Source organism: Phocoena sinus, chromosome 4 (assembly GCF_008692025.1).
Source record: "Phocoena sinus isolate mPhoSin1 chromosome 4, mPhoSin1.pri, whole genome shotgun sequence".
NCBI classification, from domain to species: Eukaryota; Metazoa; Chordata; class Mammalia; order Artiodactyla; family Phocoenidae; genus Phocoena; species Phocoena sinus.
In genome coordinates this window covers 103489022-103514089 of record NC_045766.1, presented here as the reverse complement: position 1 = coordinate 103514089, position 25068 = coordinate 103489022, and the positions used below count along the sequence as shown (strand labels likewise).

General features: G+C 37.3%; 2 protein-coding genes and 1 non-coding gene across 4 annotated transcripts in view; 1 reads left to right on the top strand and 2 right to left on the bottom strand.

The window, feature by feature from the left end:
- Positions 1 to 12054: 12054 nt before the first annotated feature.
- Positions 12055 to 13068, bottom strand: LOC116752681 (40S ribosomal protein SA-like). The gene is made up of 2 exons (XM_032629432.1): positions 12993 to 13068; positions 12055 to 12452 (listed from the first exon to the last, which is right to left on the bottom strand). Exons 1-2 carry the CDS (start codon positions 13066 to 13068, stop codon positions 12055 to 12057), a joined length of 474 nt encoding a protein of 157 aa, XP_032485323.1.
- LOC116753695 lies at positions 12603 to 12752 on the bottom strand. The gene has a single exon (XR_004349799.1). It is a non-coding gene; the product is annotated as a small nucleolar RNA SNORA62/SNORA6 family (small nucleolar RNA).
- A 2224-nt stretch (positions 13069 to 15292) lies between the features above and the next one.
- EPHA3 (EPH receptor A3) overlaps positions 15293 to 25068 on the top strand; it is a 364896-nt gene continuing 355120 nt past the window's right edge. The window contains exon 1 of one of the 2 annotated variants that reach the window (XM_032630294.1): positions 15293 to 15508. In XM_032630294.1, coding sequence (XP_032486185.1) covers positions 15421 to 15508 — 88 coding nt within the window. In that variant the 5' untranslated portion in view covers positions 15293 to 15420. The remainder of the gene's footprint in view (positions 15509 to 25068) is intronic. The other variant, XM_032630295.1, reaches the window with a different exon arrangement.

Sequence of the window (25068 nt, the reverse complement as noted above, 5' to 3'; positions counted from 1 at the left end):
TTCCTCTCATCCACACTTTTGTTCTAGTTGCTGCCTATCATTAATTACCCAGTCCAGCCTTCCTCTGGAAGTCAGTCATTAGGGAACAGTAAGACAGACTTATGCAGCGTTATTAGCCTTCTTCCCCAAATATGTTAGCTGATTTGCCAGCTAAGTCAGGAAATACAGATGAAAATTTTATTCATAGTAAGACCTCTTGAGAAGGTGCTAACAATGAGATCATGCAGTAATTTCTAAACATTTATTAAATGTTCATACACAAAGTAAGATGATGGAAAGAGGGGTCTTGATCAAATAGATTGAATCACTGTTTCTGTCACTCAGAATTATATTTACTCCATTTCTCTAAGAACTTACTGCTTTCTAGAGAGTTTGTAACTGAGCAAAAATAACTACTAGAACTCAGTCTGGATGTTAGAATGATTTGGGGGATATAATGACTTTTCTATAACTAATTTACATCTGCCTTTTTATTTTCCCTTTTTAACTTTTCTGTTTACTCTATTGTAATATAACCTGGTGAAGTATGTTCAAGATTTCTTTGAAGAATTCCTCACTGTAGTAGGTTTTACTGAAACATCATTCACTGATTAATTCTAGGACTGTGATGCTCCATAAAGCATTTATTCAAGGGAATAAAAACTCATCTTTCCAAGTTGGAAAACCTCTCTGTAATATTCAGAAACTGTGTTAAACAGGCTGACTTCTGTTTTTAGGCCTACCTGGAAGCTTTTCTTCACCCAAAGTTAACCCCGTTTGTTCTTAAATTCCTGGATAACTAAATATATAAATAAAGATGAAGGAGATAGGTTTTTCTCTTAAACCTCACAAATAATGCATTAATATTTTTCTCTAGGTTCTTTCCTTATAATCTTAAGATTAATTTAAAAATGCAAGTGGCTACAAAAGGATATTCAGGTAGTTGTACTTTGATTAGGAAAATTAACAAATAAAAGACTATCTACTAGACATGACCCAACACATGAGGTGCAGAGCAGCACAGAGGGACCTGAGTGTCACTATCTTTTCCTGTAACATACTTGTCCTGAGGACAAATAAGGACCTTAACTCTTACAGCTGCCAACCGGGCTTTCTCTATAAATCAGATGCTAGTCATTCTATTACATAATGTGTTATTTTGCAAATAAAGGTATTGCTAGTTTGCTAACTATTGATGCCTCTAAAATGAAGATGACTTACATGTGGTACAGTTAATTAAAGATACAAATTAAACTTTGTGGACATTAAATAGCTTTTTTACAGGAAGTCGAAAAATTGAAATTTGACTATAATATTTGATTCTTCTGCAGTCATTTAAAACATTGATACATAATAATTATATTCTTATTATTTATGAAAGCATGAGACCTAGAGCTCTCTGACTGTGTGATTTGATTTGTTGGGAGTTTAAAGCTATAAGAATGCTCTTCTTCCTATTTGAGGGAAAAAACCCACAAAATAAAATATTGCATTTCAAGGATTTTAAATTTCAAAAACTAAAAGGAAAGATAATTTTACATATTGAAAATATTTGCACAGTTTTACTAAATTACAGTTTTGTTTTGCTCCTATCATTCTTTAAATGTCTCTGTATAAAATCTACTATGAATGATAATAAGTAAGTTAGCATAAAGATTGCTAAACAAATTCAATGGATATACAGGAAAAAATTGCTGTTTATTTATTGCTTGCCTTAAGAATAATTTCTGGCTACCTACTCTAGGGTCAATAGTTCATTTAAACAGCCCTTAAGATTGTCTAGTCAACCCAGTTGTCTATGGTTTTAAAGGGGCAGGCATATAAGATTACTATCAAAAATACAATAAATGTATCAATTTATTCAAACACAATGAAATAAGCGTTACTAACTCACTGCTATGTGAGTAACTCCTGCCTACATTTGGGCTGTGTTAAACTGAAAAGGAAAATTAAAGAAGCAAGCTAGTAGGTAGAGTGTTGAAATCTGACATAAAATGAATCCAAAAAAGGGACAAAACAGAACAATAAAAAAATGAACTTTAAGTCTCTTACCATGAATATGAATTACATTTTCATTCATGCAATAAATATTGATTGTGGACCTACTATGTGCTGGACACTATTGTAGATGCTGGGAAGACAGCAGTGAACAAAACAGACCAAAACCTCTGCTTTTCTGGAGTTCACATTGTATTTGCTTAATTACATAGTGTTTTGGATGAAGTCATGTTCTGAAAGTCTCAGACATTGGTCACAGATGGTCTGTAGGCTACTTGGCATCCATATGCATCCATATGCATCCCTACATTTCTAACAGTACAGTATTCTGGACATTATTAGGCTTGTCATAATATAGTATGTATTTCTTAGGTTTGGCATATTACTCCATCAGTGAAGGGTCTCCAGCAACCCATCACATATAGTTCAGAGTTAGAAAATTGTTAGGACATTGTTAAATATTATGGAAGTTGTGCAAACTTTCATTTTGAAGGATATTAAAAATAGATAATTCAAGGTTTTACAATAAAGATAGAGTAAGAGATTAGCTTTTTTAAGTTATGCATGGTATCCTCCACAGAAAAAGCTCATCCCTACGAGATTTTTCTGTACTTATTCAAGGAGTGTATCATGTCTGTCTTGAGAATCATGATAGGTAGAATCACTTTTACTAATGGAAGCAAGACACATCCTCAGGAACATCAGGTATGTTGCTGCCCAGAGCAGATTAGGACATTTGGTCTATTCATTTTTTATGTTAATCCCTTCTTGAAGTTATACACCTCTCAATTTAAAGTGCTCAGTCCAAATTATTTAGTTTTTCCTGTGGTTGCTCTCTGCAATACCCTTACCATAATGATAAAGACAAGCCCCTGTCTTTTCTCTGCCATACACTAAGAGGACTTCTTAGGCAATGACTATCCATTTTGGGATTTTGACAATTTTCTCATTGTCAGTTTTATCATATTTCCTTACCTTTTCCAGTAAATTTTACTAAATCATATATTTTGCAGAAAATATCTATAATATACTGTAAATCTTACATTCATGTCATTCTCATTATGCATTTTTTTTTTTTTTTTGTGGTACGCGGGCCTCTCACTGCTGTGGCCTCTCCCGTTGCGGAGCACAGGCTCCGGACGCGCAGGCTCAGCGGCCATGGCTCATGGGCCCAGCCGCTCCGCGGCATGTGGGATCTTCCCGGACCAGCGCACGAACCCGCGTCCCCTGCATCGGCAGGCGGACTCTCAACCACTGCGCCACCAGGGAAGCCCCTCATTATGCATTTTAATGGGGAAATTTAACAAGGAAACACTGCATAAAGAGGAGAATGATAAAGAAATGTGTCTTATCTCAACACTTTTTAGTGTGGAAATGGGTGGATTTCTCTGAATCAGGAATCAAACGTGACACTTTCTTTTCTTGATTCCTCAGGGCTAGGATGAACTCATCACAGGGTCCAGATAAGGTAAGTAAAAGAATGTTATGTGATCAGATAAAGATCACACGTAGGCATTCATAACCCATCTTAATTAGTACCCATCATGAAACTAATTAAACTAAACCTAAAAACAAAGTTGTGCTAGTTCCTGTGAAGACCTCTGGGCTTTGTGTCATTGAGCTGATCTAAATACCTGAATCTTCAGCTGCAGCGGCTGCTGCTTCTGCAGAGCCCTCTAGTGGAGAGCATGGCTATAGCAGTTTCCTAAACCAGGGACTTCACAATAAAAAATCTTTCATGAAATCCAGTGAAGTGAGCACTGGCACATGCCATTACTCCTTCGCATGATTAGATGTGATGGTACCTCCAATAGACAGATTTCTTATATGAGAACTTGACTTGTAAATTTATTCCAGCTTTTGTGTTCCAAAGTGAATTGAAAAAAGTCTAGGTTTTTGCTTGGGCCTTGACTTCTGCAAGTGTTTCAAAAAAAATAATTACTGAATATTTAAGCCTAAACTAACTAAGTTAAAGAAATTGCAAAGTTAACACATTTGAAACAATAAGAATATAACATGCACATTTTGAATCCTTTCATTGCCATAATTAAGAACTGATGGAGGGTTTAATTTTTTTTCTAGAAAACAATTTATATCATCAGTATATTTGTAATTAAATTTTTAGGTGCACTCCCCTTTACCTTGATTTATTTTTTTTCAATTTAGTTAGCTTTTGAGCTTCAAACACCTCTGTAAAATGCATATTTTTTATTTAAGGAAATAGATTTGGATATATAAAAACCTAGAGTTTGTGACCAAAGTAACTTCCATTTTAACTTGAGAAATACTGCACAGGTAAAGATGATTGACATTAAGATGTGGATTACCTGCCACATTTTAAATTATTTATCATTATTTAACCACTATATTGACATGACAGAATAGGGATCACTGACCCATAGCACAATCTAGGAGACAAATTAGAAAAGCAGGTGAGGTTATTTGGGCACTTGTGGAAACCAGAGCATCCGTGAAAAATCACAAATGTTTGACACTGTTGAATATAAGATCCCTATGACTTAATATGGATTATTTTTCCGGATCCCAGCTGAATTGACGACTATGGTTAGACAAGCACATAATCAGTTAATTTTTCTGTACTGAGTAATGCTATTTTATGTTCAGGCTCACAAGATGCTTGAGAAACAAAATTGAAGCCATGTGTTCTCAAAATATACTTCTATAGAGCATTTAATAATCCTTTACCACCTTTCCTTTTTTTTTTTTTTTTTAAATTTATTTATTCATTTATTTATTTTTGGCTGTGTTGGGTCTTCGTTTCTGTGCGAGGGCTTTCTCTAGTTGTGGCAAGCGGGGGCCACTCTTCATCGCGGTGCGCGGGCCTCTCACTGTCGCGGCCTCTCTTGCTGCGGAGCACAGGCTCCAGACGCGCAGAGCTCAGTATTTGTAGCTCACAGGCCCAGCTGCTCTGTGGCACGTGGGATCTTCCCAGACCAGGGCTTGAACCCGTGTCCCCTGCATTGGCAGGCAGACTCCCAACCACTGCGCCACCAGGGAAGCCCACCTTTCCTTTTTTATTAAAAATTACTCTGGATGCACCTACATTTTTACCTAAGCCATAAATATAGCTTCAGTTATGATGCCATTAAAACAAACTTCCTTCAATTAGTTAGACATATTGCTATTATTTGTTTTACCGAACCATATATCAATGCATCCAAAAGCTCATAAAAGGCTCATTTGTATTTCAAATTCTTTCATTAGAAATGAAAAAAATTACTTTTTCATCTTTAGATAAACTTCCTAATACTTGTAAACACAAAGTCATTTTGTATTAAGTCATAGGTTTGTTTTTACAATGGTTTTCCTATGTTTGTTAAGGTTGCAAATCTCCTTGGACAGTTGAAAATTGGCCACTTAATACATATCTTGAGAAATTATCATCCAGCTGTAATGATCACATATTCAACATATCTGAAATAAAATGAAAGAGATTGTCATACATGCATGTGTTGAACAGTGTCTTCTCTCTTCTAGATAACGTTTGTTATTTACCTTGTCAGGAAAGAACTTAAAATATTGGGCAGATAATTTATACCCTTGAAACAGTTAACAATGCAGATCAGTAAATTATAAAATGCTTAAAAGAGTGATTTAGATAGAAATGAAATAAGAATTCACAACAATGATGAATTCATCTTGACTATATACCTTCAAGAAGAGAGGGATTTAGGGTAATAAAGTATTGTCTGACTACTTTGTGGGAGCATTAGGTTTATCTTGAAGCTTACTGAGAGATAAGGTTGAATTGATTAAGCTATGATTCCCATATTTTTACCATTTGATATTTTAATATTTCAATGCTTGTATTTAAATATATATCTATATATTTATATTAATTTTCCAAACAAAATTTATGTATTCTGGAGCTCTGCCATATAAAATATTGTCAGATCTGCAAAGACATTGCCTAGGCACTTGTCAGAGTTGCAGAATTTCAGGCCCTGTCCTGGATTTACTAAATCATTTGAACTAAGATTTTCTAAGTCTGCATTTGAACAAGCTCCCCCAATGTCCTGCATAATAAAGATTGAGACCTCCTGCTCTAGAAAACACAATTCGCTAGTGTATTGACACAGTATTTCACGTGTGTGTGTGTGTATGTGAATGTTCTTAAGTATATACGTGTATACATGTGTGCAGATATGAGTATTTCTCAAAAACTGACTTAAAAGGACTGCAATACAGGTTCTGTTTCGGCCAAAACACTCCCTTCACTCCCCCACCACCTCCAGCCGCATATGCTCTTGCTCAGAGTTTGCTCAGAGTTTGGGGATGTTTTCCTTAGATTTCAAGATGAACTCTTGGCTTGTTTTGACTGTCTTTTGGCAAGGGAAATGGAAGACTAAGAAATAACGGCAGTAATAATATTTGTTTTTAAAAATCGAGAAATGTTCCAGAGGTAATAGTGAAAATGAGTATAAGAGTATGTTTTAGATAGCATTGGTTAGTTAACAAGCAAATCACATTTATGATCTATTTTTTGCTTTTCTTTTGATGACTTTATAACAATTGAATGAGCATTTTTCGATTAACTCAGGCATGCTAATTTTTATATTGATTGCATAAACTTGCACGTTCAAATCCAAGATATATTAATTCAGTGGATATCAGTTCAAGCATAGCAAATTAATTTGTGCAACCTACTGTGACTATTTTCAAATCCAAAATCCAGTAATTGTTCCAAAAATCACAGCCCTTCAAGACGTTTTCTTGGATTATTCTGTTCTTCTAATCACCCTCAAACACTTCAGTAACAGAAGATTTCCTGCAAATTTTCTCCTAGATATTTTTTTCTAATATTTTCTTTGTATAATGTAAGATCTTTCCTGTTGTTGCCTTTGACTGTGTTGAACATAATGAAGTCGCTAATGTTTTAGACTTTCTCTATCTGTAAAATGATAGGCTCCAAAGAGTTTTGTAGCTCTAAATATGATTTTTCTGAGAGGGGATTCCCAGTCCTGTGGTCTTTCCATTAACTGGAAAAAACATTTTTGTTTTTAATTTTCACCAAACTCTACCTTTTTTTTTTTCTTTTGGTTGACTGTTCCCTTCCTGAAATTTTCAGTTCTTTTGTCATCTCCAACTCACTCTCTCTTTACCTTTCTTTTATGATATTTATTGCTACTCATTGAATTCTGATAATTATACATCCTCCATCTGCCTTTTGAACATTTTATTTAACAGGATTGAATTTTCTCTCACTGTTTATGATCCATCTGGACAACTTCATCTACTGCAATGGCTTAAGCTACTACCAATCTGCTAATTACTGTTCAATTTGCAGTCTCTAATCTGTCTTCCCTTCTAGGCATTTACATCTAACTTTTGGCTTAAATATATCTATATGTGCATCTCACCATGTCCTGAGCAGAAGTGGTTATTTCCCCACCTTTTCTTCCTATCCCAAATTTAATCCCCTAAACTCCTTTGTCAATTAATTGTATCACTAGTCAGCTAAACACAGGAGAGATAAATCTTATAGTCCTCTTCCATTTTGTAATACTGTCACTACACCTTGCTTTCCCCTTTTCTAGGCTTGCCTTCTCTAAGCTAACCTTCTTGAAAGGGTAATACATTTACTGTTTTTACTTCCTCACTTTCTATTTACTCTTTTATCTGAATCCTACTTGCAAACCAATTACCCCACCAAAACTGCTACCACAAAAGTCATTAAAACCTTCAGTTGTCAAACCCAATTGTCACTTTTCAGTCAATATCTTATTGGATATTTTTGTTGAATGCATTTTTGACCATCAGCTGTTTGTGAAACCCTTAAAAAGTTGGCTTCCAGTAGGCTAATCCCTTCTAGTTCTTTGCTCTTCTCTGATTCTGCCCGTCTTAAATACAGGCTTACCTCATTTCATTGAACTTAGCTTTATTGTGCTTTGTAGACATCGTGTTTTTTACAAATTGAAGGTTTATGGCAACACTGCATCAAGCAAGTCTGTCGGTGCCATTTTTCTAATAGCATATGCTCTCTTCTTGTTGCTGTGTCATTTTGGTAATTCTCAAAATATTTCAAACTTTTTCATTACTATTTGTGGAGATCTCTGATCAGTGACCTTTGATGTTACTAATTAATTAATTGTTTTTAAATTAAAGTACATTTTTTTTTAGACATTGCTATAACATGATTAATAGACTACAGTATAGTGTAAACATAACTTTTATATGCACTGGGAAACGAAAAAATTTGCGTGACTTTCTTTATTGTCAGAGTTGCTTTACTGTGGTGGTCTGGAACCAGCCTGTAGTGTCTCCGAGGTCTGCCCATATTGGTATATGCTCGGGTTTCATTCTTGGCCAACTGATCTTTCTGCCAACACCTTGCTTACATGAATGAACCTACTTATTTTTTCATACTAATTACAGTGGTCCCTCCCTCAGCATCCTTCAGGGATTCTTCTAGAACCTCCTTGAATACCAAAATATGTGAATGCTCAAGTCCCTTACATAAAATGAGAAGCACAGTCAATACAGTCAGCCCTCCATAGTATGGGGTTCAGCATCTGTGGAACAGAGGGTCACCTGTATTTGCAGAGGAAATCATTTCCAAAGGAACAATTCCAGTCAAAGTCTTTGTCTCCTAATAGTTCATCTACTCTTGGCTTTCCCTCAGGTCACTTCATCTGTATAAACCTAAAATAGAAATTTTGTATTATGCCCATTCTCTATTCTCAAATCTCTCTTGCAGTCCTGACTACCTCCTCACTCAAGCCACAGATTGAAAGGCCTCCTCGACATATCCAGCTACCTCATGGCTCATAATCAATCTATGAAGTTGTTTGCCAATTCCACCCAGTTACATTTGTGTGATTTGTAGTTCTACCATCACTGCTCAGTATGAGACCCTCTAGATCTCTTTTCTAGATGAAGATTTAAAAAAGTATTGAATGATTTTAATGTGTCAAGCACTAAGCTTACACTTTATCTGTACCATCCCAAATCTCATATAATCCTTACAACATCCCTATGAGATAGGACCTATTATTATTAGAATTTTACTAAGAGTAACAGAGCCAGGGCAGTCTGGTTGAAGAGCCCCACTTGTACCTCTGCATGATGTTGGCTATTCTATTGTGAAGGGATCCTAATTGGTCTCTTGGCTCCTAATTGGTGTTTTTGCTTCCGTTTTACCCTCCCCACTTAACTATGTCAAAATGATCTTTTTAAAATGCTAATTGAACATGTCTCTCTTCTGCCTCACATCACCCTCAAGTCCGGGCTCCTTAGAACAGCTCACAGAATTCACTATAACCTTGCTTCTCCCTAACCCTCCTGTCTCCTCTTACCCATACCCCTTGACGCTGCCTCCAAATCCATGCGCTAGTAATAGAGGTATATGTTATTTCCTCCAAAAAGCATGCTTTTCATGTTTAATCTCTCTTCTCCGAACTCTGTTCTTTAAAACACATCTTTCCAGGTACCACTCAATTGCCGTCTATTCAAAGGAATTTCCCTTTAATTCCTAACTTGAGATACCCCCACCCCTCCACCTTGTACTATGAAAATACTCTACATGCACCTCTAACACTTGCATAATTTCTTGCTGTGATTCTGAATTATTTTAAAGGGCCCTCGTATTCATGTTTTTGACCTCAGTGTCTAGCACATGATTAAGCACATGTTAGGCACTCACTTTCTGTTGAACTGAACAATGAGGGGAATTAAATACTGCAAATGTCTTAGTCATCTCCCTCTTCCTCAGACCCCCAAACCCATTTTTTTTTTCCTTTGGGGTATACAGTTTGTTTCACCACAAACGTGTGTTTTAATTTCATCGTGCATCTTCCTTCTTTCCGTCAGTTGGATTCTAGTTCAGTTCCTTATTACTTTAGTTATTTAAAAATAGCTTCAGGGCTTCCCTGGTGGCGCAGTGGTTGAGAGTCCGCTGCCGATGCAAGGGACACGGGTTCGCGCCCTGGTCCAGGAAGATCCCACATGCTGCGGAGCGGCTAGGCCTGTGAGCCATGGCCGCTGAGCCTACACGTCCGGAGCCTGTGCCCCAAAACGGGAGAGGTCACAACAGTGAGAGGCCCGCGTACCGCAAATTCAATGCAATCCCTATCAAACTACCACTGGCATTTTTCACAGAACTAGAACAAAAAAATTCACAATTTGTATGGAAACACAAAAGACCCCGAATAGCTGAAGCAATCTTGAGAACGAAAAACGGAGCTGGAGGAATCAGGCTCCCTGACTTCAGACTGTACTACAAAGCTACAGTAATCAAGACAGTATGGAACTGGCACAAAAACAGAAAGATAAATCAATGGAACAGGATAGAAAGCCCAGAGATAAGCCCACGCACATATGGTCACCTTGTCTTTGATAAAGGAGGCAGGAATGTACAGTGGAGAAAGGACAGCCTCTTCAATAAGTGATACTGGGAAAACTGGACAGGTACATGTAAAAGTATGAGATTAGATCACTCCCTAACACCATAAACAAAAATAAGCTCAAAATGGATTAAAGACCTAAATGTAAGGCCAGAAACTATCAAACTCGTAGAGGAAAACATAGGCAGAACACTCTGTGACATAAATCACAGCAAGATCCTTTTTGACCCACCTCCTAGAGAAATGGAAATAAAACCAAAAGTAAACAAATGGGACCTAATGGAATTTCAAAGCTTTTGCACAGCAAAGGAAACCATAAACAAGACCAAAGGACAATCCTCAGAATGGGAGAAAATATTTTCAAATGAAGCAACTGACAAAGGATTAATCTCCAAAATTTATAAGCAGCTCATGCAGCTCAATAACAAAAAAACAACCCAATCCAAAAATGGGCAGAAGACCTAAATAGACATTTCTCCAAAGAAGATATACAGACTGCCAACAAACACATGAAAGAATGCTCAACATCATTAATCATTAGAGAAATGAAAATCAAAAGTACAATGAGATATCATCTCACACCAGTCAGAATGGCCATCATCAAAAAATCTAGAAACAATAAATGCTGGAGAGGGTGTGGAGAAAAGGGAACACTCTTGCACTGCTGGTGGGAATGTGAATTGGTACAGCCACTATGGAGAACAGTATGGAGGTTCCTTTAAAAACTACAAATAGAACTACCATATGACCCAGCAATTCCACTACTGGGCATATACCCTGAGAAAACCATAATTCAAAAAGAGTCATGTACCAAAATGTTCATTGCAGCTCTATTTACAATAGCCCGGAGATGGAAACAACCTAAGTGTCCATCATCAGATGAATGGATAAAGAAGCTGTGGCACATACATACAATGGAATATTACTCAGCCATAAAAAGAAACGAAATTGAGCTATTTGTAATGAGATGGATAGACCTAGAGTCTGTCATACAGAGTGACGTAAGTCAGAAAGAGAAAGACAAATACCGTATGCTAACGCATATATATGGAATTTAAAAAAAAATGTCATGAAGAACCTAGGGGTAAGACAGGAATAAAGACACAGACCTACTAGAGAATGGACTTGAGGATATGGGGAGCGGGAAGGGTAAGCTGTGACAAAGCCAGAGAGTGGCATGGACATATATACACTACCAAACGTAAGGTAGATAGCTAGTGGGAAGCAGCCACAATGCACAGGGAGATCAGCTTGATGCTTTGTGACCGCCTGGAGGGGTGGGATAGGAAGGATGGGAGGGAGGGAGCCGCAAGAGGGAAGAGATATGGGAACATATGTATATGTATAACTGATTCACTAACATAAACTAACACACCGTTGTAAAGCAATTATACTCCAATAAAGATGTAAAAATAAAATAAAATAAGAGGCCACAGCATCTTAGTAAAAAAAAAAAAAAAAAAAAAACATCAAATCTTACCATTCTGCCTCTGATTTTCCTTCCTTCACGTTCAGCAGTGGTTCTCAAATGTCAGGGATCAAAAGGATTACCTGAAGAGCTTGTCAAGTTGCAAGTTCTTGGGTCCCAACCTCAGAGATTCGGATTCCATGAGCCTGTGGTGGGCAGAAGGGATGTACACTTTTATTTTTATTTTTTTAGAAACTTTATTTTCCGTCAACCTATTTCCATTTTAGAAGTTTGTGGAAGAACAGGTTAAGACCATTCAGTGGTTGTTCCTACCCACTCAGGGGCCCGAGCAGTGGGAGCTGCAGGCCGTTCTTCAATGGCGGGCTGAGCACTCCAGTCAGTGGGGAACTGCTGAATAGGCACAGAGGGCACCTGCACACCTTCGGACCAGTCCGTCACCTCAGGCTGAGTAGCAGTGAACTCAGAAGCTGGAGGGTTCCATTCACCCTGAAATTCCTCCTTGGTCACAGCTTTCTCAGCTGCCGCCTGCTCTTCCTTTTCAGTCTCTTCAGGATCTCTGTAGAAGTAGAGATCACGCATGACCTCCCATGGATATTCACGGGAGATGGTGCCACACATGCGCAGAACTTCCCGGGCAAGTATCCACCACATCAGACCCACTGAGTGAGCTCCCTTTTTAGGATCTTACAACAGGATACATCAAGTTAGTCTGAAAACAGAAATGCCTGCGAGGTCCTAAGTGAGAAATAAAGGAGAAAAACAGAAGAAAACACAGACCATTTTAAAAATGTTTTTTCATCTCTCCTTAAAGCTTTCATACATTAAAATCATACATTTGTAGCAAGTATTACTATCAAACTCCACTCATTGGGCCAGAGACCCTTGTGGTGTTAGCGAAAAACTTGCCCCTCAGGTAGCACACTACCTACACTTGTGAGTTCATCGGCCAGTGGCCTCAACTCCAAGCTCTAACAATGTGCAGGAGATGTGCACTTTTAATAAGTATTCCAGGTACTTCAATAGCAGGTGGGCCCTGTACAACAGGTGGAGATGCTCAATACTATCAGTAATTTGTTTTTCCTAAAACCCAGATATGATCAAGTTCTTACTTGCTGAAACGCTTTTTATGTCCCTCTTTCATCTAGAATATATTGTAAAATCACTGACATGTGGCATAGAAATTTCTGCAGTTTCCAATCTGCCTTTCAAAGAACATCTCCTACCACTCTGTTCCCCCACCTCTTCTCTTTCCTGTATCCTAGCCCTTTTGGCATCACATATGCTCTTTGCTCTATACATGTCAGATGCTTTCTTTTGCCCTGACTTGGAAACTATTATGATTTTGTTTATGTTCCATCTGCTTGCCTGCAGTGCCTTCCAAACCATTCTCCAATTAGCAAACTCCTACTCATCCTTCAAATTACAGCTCAGTTATTACTTTTTTGATGAGGCTTTCCCTGAATTGGCTGCCCACACCTCTATCCCTCCTACTACTACTCTGGCTAAATTCCTTGCACCCCTCTGTTTGCTGACATCATTCTTTTTCACATCTATTCAAAATGGCATTCAGATTATGGAAACTTCTTGTTATCCAATGTCTCTTGAGCTAGAGAGTCTATAATTGAGAGATCCTATATTATTTACTTTCTATTCCCAGGCCAGGAATTGCTTTTTACTTATTTTCACACTATTGTAGCTTCTTTCAAACATGAATGCCTCTTTCCACAGTGATAAGCAGTTTAAGCGTGAAAAGAGAAGTAGTGTAAGGGGAAGCCAGTATACGTGGATATCAGCACATTGCCATGTTTTTCCAAAATTTTTTTAAATTGCCACTTCCAAATAAGTCTTTATTTTCTTTCAAGTTTCAGAAAAATTTTATCTAAACCTAGAACAATGGAAAGAATAAAATTGTGTTGGAACTTTAAAAAGTGCCAGAGTCACCACTATCTGAATCTTCTGTTCAGTACCTGTCATTATTTTCAATTCTGACAGACTTGGCACTTGAAGGGGGTTCTACAGCCTCCGGTGACATAATGTGGGAAGAAGTTAGAGATACAAAGTAACAAGGCACACACACAAAAAGTTAGCAGTCACTCTTTTTTCCTGGCTTCCTCTACCCCCCCCCACCCCCAACCGTTGATCCCAGCAGACAAACTAGTATCAGAAGCCACTTATTTAAATTCATGTGAAAATCATGTTCTCTCATTAAAAACATAGTGTTTGTGAAAAGAATACTTATTAGCAAGGCCTTTCAAATCCTTATTTAGATTCCACAACTTAAAGCTCTAAAATTGATCACTGATCTTACAGCTGTCAACTTACCTTTACTTTCCAGAGTTGTGCAAGGAATGTAAGAGTCTTGTTTTCTGTTTAGAATAGGAAGAGATTGATGAGCGGGAGGATATTTGAGTGATCATTTTCTGGGGAATATTTTAAAGATACGCAAGAATAGTTCTCAAAATAGAAATTACAAAATTATTTGGCTGAAATAGATTGCAATTATGTTGTCCAACAAGGGAACTGGAAATAAGAGAAACCATTTATAACCATGGAGTAAACTAAGTGAGAAAGTGTAAGGACACTATTATTTAGTCTTTGGATTTGGAATGCTAAAGAACAGCTTCCAACTATTATCAGATTGGAAGTGGCTGGAAAGCTAAATGGGAAGCTGTGAATAATGCATTGTTTATCTCACAGAACTCAGAGATCCGAATGCTAGATAGTGAAGGAGGGAGGGTAGTGATGTGCTGTCAAGAACTTCAGGCTTGACTTCTATTACTCTTATTTATACCCACAGCATAGAACAAGGGATGCGTGCTGACCTGCAGCTATTCCTAGGGCTGGGTTTGCTCACTTCCTTAGGATGCTGAAGGTTACTTCCTAGTCTGGAAAACCAAAGTGCACTTTATGCACACGGAAATCCTGTGCCAAATCTCTTTAAAAAGTCCTGACACCACTTGGTGTAGAACTGAAGAGACTTTCTGATCTGGGGTGCGTATTAGTGTCTTTCTGCGCCAGAGAGTTATGCGAAGAGTTATCCCATTGAACACAGTGAAGGAATAATCCCAATTTTCCTTTGAATACAATCAACAATCTTTTCTTTTAAATGAAGGGCTCCTGTTCTTTTAATAACAAACATTTCTCTGGCATTTCAGTTTCTTTTCCATTCACTTTGCCCTATGACACTCTAGCAGGGTTTCTGGTTTCTTCGGGGGATTAACCTACAAGAGCATGTACTGCAAACAATAAAATAGCTGCTTTCCATCGTAAATAAGGAGGGGGTGTTTTTCTCTCCCCACCAGTACTCTCCACCACCGCACCATCATAACTTCGGGATTTCCTGCGCCTTTGGTGACGCCCGCGACCCCCACCCCCTTCCTCCCAAGCTCGGTGCTTCAGAGCTGTCTGCGAGGCCGCGCGCGCTGTCCTGTTCTTCTTCAGCGCTCGCTTCCGACGGCACTAGGACCCAGGGATGTCCCTGAGCGAGGTTCGAGGAAAGGCAGCCAGACTCCTCCTTATCTCCAGTGTCAAACTTGACATCAGCCTGCGAGCGGAGCATGGTAACTTCTCCAGCAATCAGAGCGCTCCCCCTCACATCAGTGGCATGCTTCATGGAGATATGCTCCTCTCACTGCCCTCTGCACCAGCAACATGGATTGTCACCTCTCCATCTTCCTCCTTCTCAGCTGCTCTGTTCTCAATTGCTTCGGGGAACTGATTCTCCAACCTTCCAATGAAGGTAAGCCAGGTACAGCGACGCGCACAGCCCTGCCCGGCGGGGCTAAAAGCTCTTCCAAGCACGTTCTCACCGAAGCCTTCTCAGGTTGTCGAGGTCCCTCCGAATAAAGCAGTTTGCTCTCAGAGTAAACGAAAGAGGTGCTTTTATTTTCGACTGTCTTCTAAAACACTCTAAGAGATAATTTTGGATTGCCTAAACCTAAAATGTGTTTTAAATCTGATACCAATTCAAGCAATTATCTTGTTTGCCAATTTTAAGCAGAAAGAAAGAAAAATCCTCCAGTTTTACAACCCGGTATGTTAATTGCCAAATAGTCATGGCAGTATTTTATTTCCTAATTATGACCATGTAGTACTCTGAGAAGTTTAAAAGAATATTCTACCCTTCTCTCTAGATTCTTTAGTATGTTTAAAGGTAATGACAGGTTGTTCCAACTTAGGATCATGGCATTTATGAATGGGCTAAAGCGGAATCAGAGTTTGTTGAAGCGGAGATGTGTGTGTGTGTGTGTGTGTGTGTGTGTGTGTGTGTATTTATGTTGCAACTGCTGTATTGAAGTGATGTGTATCCCGCCAGGCGGTGGTTTGCTCTGTGGTACAGGTTCTAATTAGCAGCATATGCCACGTTAACATAAGTAATATTTGCAGGAATTACAATAAGCTGAGATTGGATTTTCTTTGTTTAAGGGCTTATATACGAATAGGAGAATGTATTTAATGAATAGTGAAAACTCCTGGGTAGGTGTAGTAAATAACTGAACAGCAAATTAAGAAAGAATGTTCATATGCAGCAAATGGTATTTCCTTAGTGCTGGGTTATTTATTTTCCTCCTAATGGACATTCATCCCTTTTCAATGGATTAAAGTGCAAACCTAATATTAAGGACACCAGTGTTTCCTATAAGATTTTATGCTTAATAGAGACATTGCCTTTTTCCTGTATACCTTTTATGATCTATTCCTAATGATTTGTGAATATAATCGCTAACTCTTAAGAAAAACTTTTCTGAATAATTGATTGCTTTCAAGCAACACTTACAACTTGGATTTCCTCTTAATCATTTTGAACTTATAACAAAAATATTTAGCAATTTAGCAATACTGAGAAGTTGATGTGCAAATTCTACATTATATGTTATGTCACTAACTAAAAAATATATTGGCAAGCCAGTACCGTTGTATATTGTATATATTATTTTTTAAAAACACAAGTAAAAACTCAAAACTATTTAGAAACTTTTTAATTAAATATAAAAACTGCCTCTCATATTTGGTGACCTACTTTCACTGCTAATAGAGCAGTTTAATTTCATTCTTTCCTTAGTGACTGCTTTTATCAACTTGGCAGATTTCATTAAATTTTTTGTCTTTTTTTATTGGAAATTAAAAATTCTAAAATAAAAGGATCAAGAAATTATCTTACCTTCAAGTGACTTTTTTTTTTACAAATCAAATTAACATGTTTATTTGAAAGTAATGCTCAATCATTTTTTATGAATGAAAGGCAAGCCTAGTTATCTGTATAATGAGTAACATATAAGTATGTTAAAATTAGTGTTTATTCTTTTTGTTTCTTTGAAAATATTAGAGTATTGATAATAGCTAGAAAACAGTAATATTATTCCCATATTGCTATGATAAATTGTATTTCTCCAGATGGAATATTTATAAACTATTTAGATAATGGATTTTAGTGAATTAATAATGCACAGGGATATAGCGAGTCATTAATGAGAGTCATTATTTTTGTGCAAAACGTAACCTTTCAGTAAATTGCAAGAGAAGAAAAGGCCTTTTAAACTTATTGACACTTATATAAAATTAATTAATATTAATTTAATGAAATAGGAATTATCAAATGCAAATTGCTTTTAAGCCACACCTTATGTATATTTGGGCATATAATGCATATTATTATACAGGCAGGTACACATTGACAATATGTATATTAAAAGGTGAATATATTCAGAAAGCTGACATAATTACATTTAATTTGCTTGGGCAAAAGTTTATCTATCCATTGTTTGTGGGATTATTCTTTCCAGATCACGTCCTATGGTAGTCTCCTTTCTCTTCTGAGGTCATGAAGGGAAGATTTGAAACAAAATGTAAAATGAATGATTTAACTTGGATAATATTTGAGTAAGATTTCAAATATTAATGCAATAGCTTGGGACATAGTAGTAGAGTTGAACAACATGAAAAGTGAAAAATCCAAGTATGTGCCAAGATTTCTGTGCAATTCTTCTAACAATGTTATTTGAATAAGAAGCAATGCTTATGAAAATTCATATATTGGGTAGAAGGAATAATGATAAAATGAATCTCATTAATAAAGGTTTCTAATATAAATTTTGAGAACTGAAATACAAAATACTAGGTTGTATTTAAAATATGTTAAAAATTATATTTCAATACTATAGAAAATTTACTAGAAATTTACTAGAATTTATTTTTGCAATCTATTATGAAGATAGTCATGATAGAACTAAAAGAGAACAAAAACCTAACCACTGAGTTAATTGCTAGGAAATGTGCCATTGTGTGACTTATTTTTTAAATTTGAGAATTGATAATCAAATATCAATTTTGAAATGCCATGGGTCCATGATAAGAGAAAAATACTTAGAAAAAAAGTTTAGTATGAACTTTCCTTTTATTAATCCAGTTACAGATAACTTTCTAATATGCCTTCAAGAAAATGATTCCAGATGATACTTTCTATGACTGGCCTCTTTGATGATAATTATTTATAATTTTGATGGTTATTTAAATCAAGAATTGGCCTATATACTTATATAGAAACTTTACAAAAGCTGCAGGGAACTTTATTAAAATCTTACCAGGTCTGTTTACATGACATATCAAGAAAAGACTTCCATGGGAAATCAACTACTTTTCATGACAAAATAGGATGGTTACATTATGTATTATTAGAAAAGTTTATATATTTGCTCCCTGTTGCCATCCCAGATGGATGATGATAATGTTAAATAAAAATAACTTTACAAAGCGGTTAAAACTTGATATAAAGTAAAGAATCAACTATTGTTTATTTAATCTCTTTTAGCAGTGGATAAAGTAATCTCTTTAGACACTTTTCTACATTTGAAGCTTTCTGAGGCAGAATGCACTTCTTATTCATCAGTACATAATATACTAAATCATTTTTCTATCCAAAAGTGTTTGTAATTTAGATTAACATTTACCTATAGAGTTCTTTACACTGGAAATCAGTTTTCAAAATTAAAGTGAATAAAATTCAATCTTCATATATATACTACTTTTTCTGGGAGATTTTTATCGGAGTGGTAGGCACACTATATGAAATGTATTTCACTGAACGTAAGTCACTTAAGTACAAAAGGATACTATGTGATCGTTTAAAGCTCAAAAGTAAAACTTAGAGATGAACACTGTATGCTTCCCTTTGAATATTAGGCAAATGATGGAGACACTAAACATTTAAATAATAGATTTTTCCCTTTTTAAAAATCAGTATGACTTGGCATCATTTTCATGTATAAACACTTCCTCAAATAATAACACATTGTGGTTGAAATATTAATAGAGAACTAAGCTGTCATATCACCTTTATAGTTATTTTTTAAAGAGAGTTTACATTTGCTTTTAATAGCATTTTATCATTCCAGACTAAATAATTGAATGCATTATACATTTTTGTAATTTAATAGCTTTCTTAATGGCTCGCCCCTACTTCCCCCCAACAGTTATAACTTTGCTATTTGCCTGGAGGTAGGAGAAACCTTAATTTCACTATTTTATAACCCACAACAGTTAACACTTGACCTAGGTCATTAACAGGATTATCAGCAAATTTGTTTAAGCTTTTACTGACAACCTGAATTGCTACGATAATATTTTGATTGTGCCGGAAAGAAACTTCTTGCAACCTCTCAAAATCTATCATGAAATTAATTCATTCTGAATCTATATCTTCCTAAAGACTAATATTGATAATAATAATTCAAGTGGGGAAATGTCCACTTTGATACCCCATTCTCCTCACTCTTATGTTTTATATATCACGCCATTCTTGTCCTTGTTATAAATGAGCAATTAAAAACTCTTAAATAGTAAATATTCTTGCAATAACCATAGATTTATAAGTACAAACCAGCTTCATTGTAACTATGAACAGATTCAATTTTATACTTTCTTATTATTGGTGCTGTAGTTAATATGATTTTTCTACCCATTTTAAGATATAAAGTCAATTGAATATGTTTATAACTCAAAAGCAACTGGAACCATAAAAGGGAAACTACATATAACAAAACAACATTACCCCGTGTAAGATTATGGTGCATTTTATATAAAGTTGTCTTTCCCATGAAACACTAGTAATTGGGAGCTACAATGAAAAGTACGTAAAATGAATACAAACATTTTAAACAAAACGTTGTGTACAATCATAACTTAAAGGTATTTTTTTAACATTGTGTAGTAGATTATGGAGTTTCATGTGAAGATTTTTATTACTTGAATATAATTATGGTTTACTCTTTGCTTTTATAAACAATTTTGTAGTTTCACCTTGACTCATAAGAAACTTATTATCTTTAAAGAAAAGACATACGATTTTTTATCGTGTCTATATATTATCCACATTTTAATATTCAAATTTTGGTGTGTTCTTTAAGAGTCCTTCACTTTTAATAGTTTCTCAAAATAACTTTCTTTATGAAGATCCCTAAATGTCAAAATTGTTTCTGAAACTCTGGATTTTTTCTGAAATAAAATATATGCAATTTTTAAATATCAAATAATCAGTTACATATGCAAAGGATTTTTAGAGGCAAAACATATTTCCACAGTATATTTGATTTACTAACTTCAACACAAATGGAAATAGCAAGAACTGTTCTTGAGAGTTACATTCTCCAAGTCATAAAATCTTCAAGAAAATATTAATAAAACTTTCCACAAATCATCAAAACTCGATAAGTTCTTACAGACATTTACTTACTAGGAAATCTGTGATGTGGGTTACCTTTGATTTTAGTCATTTTCCAATGATTTTGTTTGGCATAAATACTAGATGGAAGGAGAAATATGTATTTCTTGGAAGAACACTTTTGCAAATCATTTTCTGTCAAGATCCTCAACTTTATTTTTTACACACTTGTCTTTAAAACTTTTAATAAATCTTGTTCTTTTAATTCCTGTTTGATAAAAGATTTAGAAAAATAGATGCAGGTGCCCCCTTTTTGATTCTGTTTTCAGAGATCTGGATTTTATCACCAGGGAGGGTCAGAGCAGGGCTTTTACCAAGTGCACAAGTAGCTTTCCACAGATTTTTCAAATAAAGGGGTGACTGGTGGTGTAAAACGTTCGTTATATTATTCATCCAGGTATACTGAAAACCAGGCTTTGAAATTTATTTCTAAGAAATTTGAAAACCTTAATTCTTCTGTAATGACTTTAGAAATAAAAGCATTCTTGGACGTTTATAAAATGCAAAGGATTCCAAGACACAAATCAATCTAGGCAGACACCCCTCCTGGAAATCAGGGTGTGGGCACATGTGCACCCCTTGATTTCACTCTCTGTGTCTGTTACCAGCTCCCTAAAATCAGGTAGTTCTTGGAATCTGGCAGAAGTTTTCCTCTTGGAAAAGTCTGAAAGTCAACAAGTTTTATTTTGCCTCCTACCAGCTTTCTGTGAAATTAAAAAAAAAAAAGAAAAAAAGGTAGTGGATTACAAAGAGAAAAAACGTCTTTGCAAGAGAATAGAAAATAAAAAGTCGATTAGAAAGATGGAGAGGTAGAGAAATGCAAAGATTCTGAAACCAATGATAATATTTGTCTTTTGCTTAAAAGAAAAATATTTACCACGTCAAACATCTGGCTAATCAATTTTTAGTAGATCTCTAAAAACCTGCACACACACACACACACACATACACACACACACACACAAAAGGGTGTGTGTTTGGGGCGGGGTGCGGGTTTGGGGGGCGTTGCGTGCTTTTGTTTCTCCTCTCAAGTTTACACACTTTTGATTTTTCCCCTGAAGAAAATATTTTGTCTAGGAAAGTTTTGAGAGTGTAAGCCAAACCCCTTTGGAAGCCTGGGCGTATGCATGTGGAGGATGGATGGAATCAAAACCAGTTCAGCAGTAAAGCCTCCAACTTGGAGTGATGTTATTAAACTGCAAGCCCTGAGTGGGGAACCCCCTCCCTCTCTTCATTTTAAACCGTGTCCTGCTGTTCCAGTCAAAGCAGAGGGTGAAAATCCACATAATCCAAACCAACATGGTGAAGTCAGAATAATAGGCGAGGAATGAGGGGGAAGACAAGTGGCAGCACTGTACAAATAAACTGTTGTGAATAACCTTAGCCATGAACTGGGGTGGCCACAGGAGGTATGATGGCGCTTCTCTTCCTTCGCATCACACCTCCCACATTTGATAATGCAATACTGATTAAATTCCAAAAGTGTGCCCTGAGAAATTTTAGCACGAAACAGCTTTACGGGGAATTCCAGGGATATGGCAACTGAGGGATAAGCAGGCGCCCTCGCGGCCACCACACCCACCACCAGGGCATCTCAACCTCAAACTCTCCGCCGCCGCCGGGACCAGGCTCATAGGTGCGGCGGGAAAACGGAGTCTACCAACAATTCACTACTTTTCACTCCTCATCGGATTCAAGATGGGATCAGAAAAGCCCATCTCCGGGTCCACGTCCTCCAGCTCAGTTCAGCCCTCGGGGTTCGGTGGTTCTTTGTGCGCGAGCATCTCCGCGTCCGGCGGCCAAAGCGCGCTGCCCGGGCGCTGCGAGCCAGCGCGGCCTCCCGCGGGCGGCGGGCGGCAAGCACGCGCGGAGCCCCTGAGGCGGCCGGCTTCTTGCCGGCGGCCGGCGCCGGGCGCTCTCAGCCCGGGCGGAGGCTGGAGCCAGGGGAGCGCGAGGGCGCCAAGTTCGGCGGAAACTAGCGCCGGGCGTAGGCGGGGCGGGCGAGAGGCAAACGTGCGCCCTCTGCCTGCGACTACGGAGCTGCCGGCGCTCGAAAAGGTGGCGTCCTCCTCAGCACCTGGACTCTCTTTATCTGGGGAGAGCGCGAGCGGCTCGAACGCGCCAGGCAAGTCCCGACATTCACAACAGACTCTGACCCGAGGTCTCTGTCGCCCCCACCCTCAACTCCCCGCCTCCCCCCATAGCTGGCAGTGTTTGCAGCTTGGCGTCCATAGTTGGCGCGGTCTGCCCTCCTAAGTTCCGGTCCCGCGAGGTGACAGGTGCAGGAGAGGGACAGGGTTCTCCAGGGTTCACAGAACTCCCTGTAGAGTTGGGAAAGCGCCTCGTACCCGGCCCGCTCGGTTGGGACGAGCCTGAGACGTCCATTGTCCTGCTTGCTGCTGTGTTTCCCGACCCCTTTGCGGTTTCTTGAATTTTCAAAAGATATCTCTCTAGACGAAAATGAAGAACTTTATTTTTTTCAGTTTTCGTTAAGACCATCTACTGATGCCACCTGTTAGGTCCCTCGGGAGAGCTAAGGGGCGTGTTCTACAAACCCACTCCCCACCCCGTGCACAATCGAAAGTTGTCTGTTTTCCCCACAGCCCCATATTTGATTGGCACCATTTTTAAAATGAAAACAGGATTTTCCCTCTTCTGATTTTGGGAGTAAACCTGGAGTGGGCCAGGAAGGGTTTCTGGGAGCGGCATTACTGAGGTAGGTTAGTAGTTGGTTGATGTTGATGTTTGTGTGGTCATCAAAACTTTAGTGTTTTTCATAAAAGAATTGTTGAATCCAGGGCATTCCAAGACTAAATATGGCTTCAGTGCCATGCCCAGTAATCAGATAACAATTACACAGAGTTCCACTGGCTGGAAAGATTTTTCCCTTACATTGTCATTGAGTACGTACTGTACCTCATTTAATCTTAAAGCCGCCCTAAAGTAGGTATTATGACATCTCCCATTTTACAACTGAGGAAACTAAGTAAACTCATCGTAATAAAGTAGTAACTGAGCCTGGCCCTCTCTTGTCTGTCTTCTGATCTTAACCTCATGTTTTCTCCTGTACACAAATGCCTGTAAATTAAGGAGGTCTCCTATTCACGAAAAGCTCTAGCTTCTCAACCTCAATCCTACTGACTATACTAATGTGTCTTGTTGACTCGCAAGAAAAATCTTAGAAGTACTCAGAGTATTTGTGTGAAAAATCAGACTTCAAAGTACTTTCAAAAAAGTACTTCAAAGAGTACTTTGAATCTGCAGTGTTTACCCTCATAAGGTATGATTATCTGCATAGGTTGGGCACTCACTAAGAATTAAAGAAAATTTGATGTGGACAGAGGAATAAAAGATGTGATCTGTGATGTGTTTTCTTCATACATTCTTACCTCTGTCTTCCTTTCCTGACCCTCAGACACTCCTTTCCACACCCTGGAAAGATTATTGTCAAGAATTCCATACACAGAGATTGTGAGGCAATTATCAATATAACCTGGGTGTGATTTTTTTTAGTTTTATGTAATAAAAATGAAGTGTGAATTAACTATTGGAATTGTCATAAAGGTCAGTAATGGGTGGAAGTAGAACTTGGCCTAAAAAGTAGACTTTAATTTCTATGGAAACTTTCCCCTATTTAAAAGATAATTTATATATTACTTAAGATGAGAAGATAAATTATAAAGATTTATATCCTCTTTCATAAAAACACTTATACTCTATTTAAGTGGAGGCATTGAGAAAAGGTAGCTAAAACAGGGTTTTGAAAGGTAGCAAATTAAGTTGGGGGCAATTATATTTTTCATGTGGGTGTTTCAGCACATATGTTTTGCATTAATTACTGCAATAAATTCTGTTAACCTGGCAAAGAGCAAAAATAGCATATTGATGACATCAGGCTTTCAAATCAGAAAGCTGCTTTCAGTACCTTGCTTTCTTCTCTGCAACGTGAGAAAAAAAGTTTTCAAACGTGTTATCATTTAGGTTCCCTATGAGTTTTCTAACCACTCAAGCTATTGGCACATTTTCCATGAGCAAAAGCAAAGGCTTAGCAACAAACTTTTGTTTTCTCACTTCTGATGGATTAGAATCAACAACTGTTTTCCCTACTATTTAATGTTCTAGTTCATATATGATTTTGCAGAGCTCTCTCAAATCAAGAAAATGTAATGTGACTTCAAAGTCTCCAAACTGAGTTGCCTCTTGTTTTAAGACAAAAATTCTTGACAGATTACGCAGTGGGGACTGGAGCAAGGGGAGAAGCCTGGGTTAATTTTATTGCTGATAAGTCTATTTAATCAATATGAAAATAGTTTCATCTTGAATTTTCTGTATATTCACTAAGGGGAGGTTAATTTATCGTCTTTAAAATAATAAAGGTAGATCAATAAACTCTGCAGGTCCAGTAAAAAAATAACACCCATCCCCTCTGCCCCCTCCCTTGATAAAAAATGAGACTTTAAAATTTATTTTTTGCCAGTGATAAAGTTAACTAGTTTCTAATCAATATGAAATTTAGGCATTCCCTATCTATCTCAGGATGAGTACGGGAAACAGAGAACAGCTTGTTAGTAGTTAACATATGC

Excerpts from the sequence above, each read along its gene's own strand:
- LOC116752681 (XM_032629432.1), bottom strand. The coding sequence starts at position 13,068 with ATGTATAGAGCAAAGAGCATATGTGATGCCAAAAGGGCTAGGATACAG. Across the intron at positions 12,453-12,992 it reads AGAGGTGGGGGAACAGAGTG|ATCCTAAAAAGGGAGCTCAC; the intron begins GTAGGAGATGTT and ends TCCTGTTGTAAG.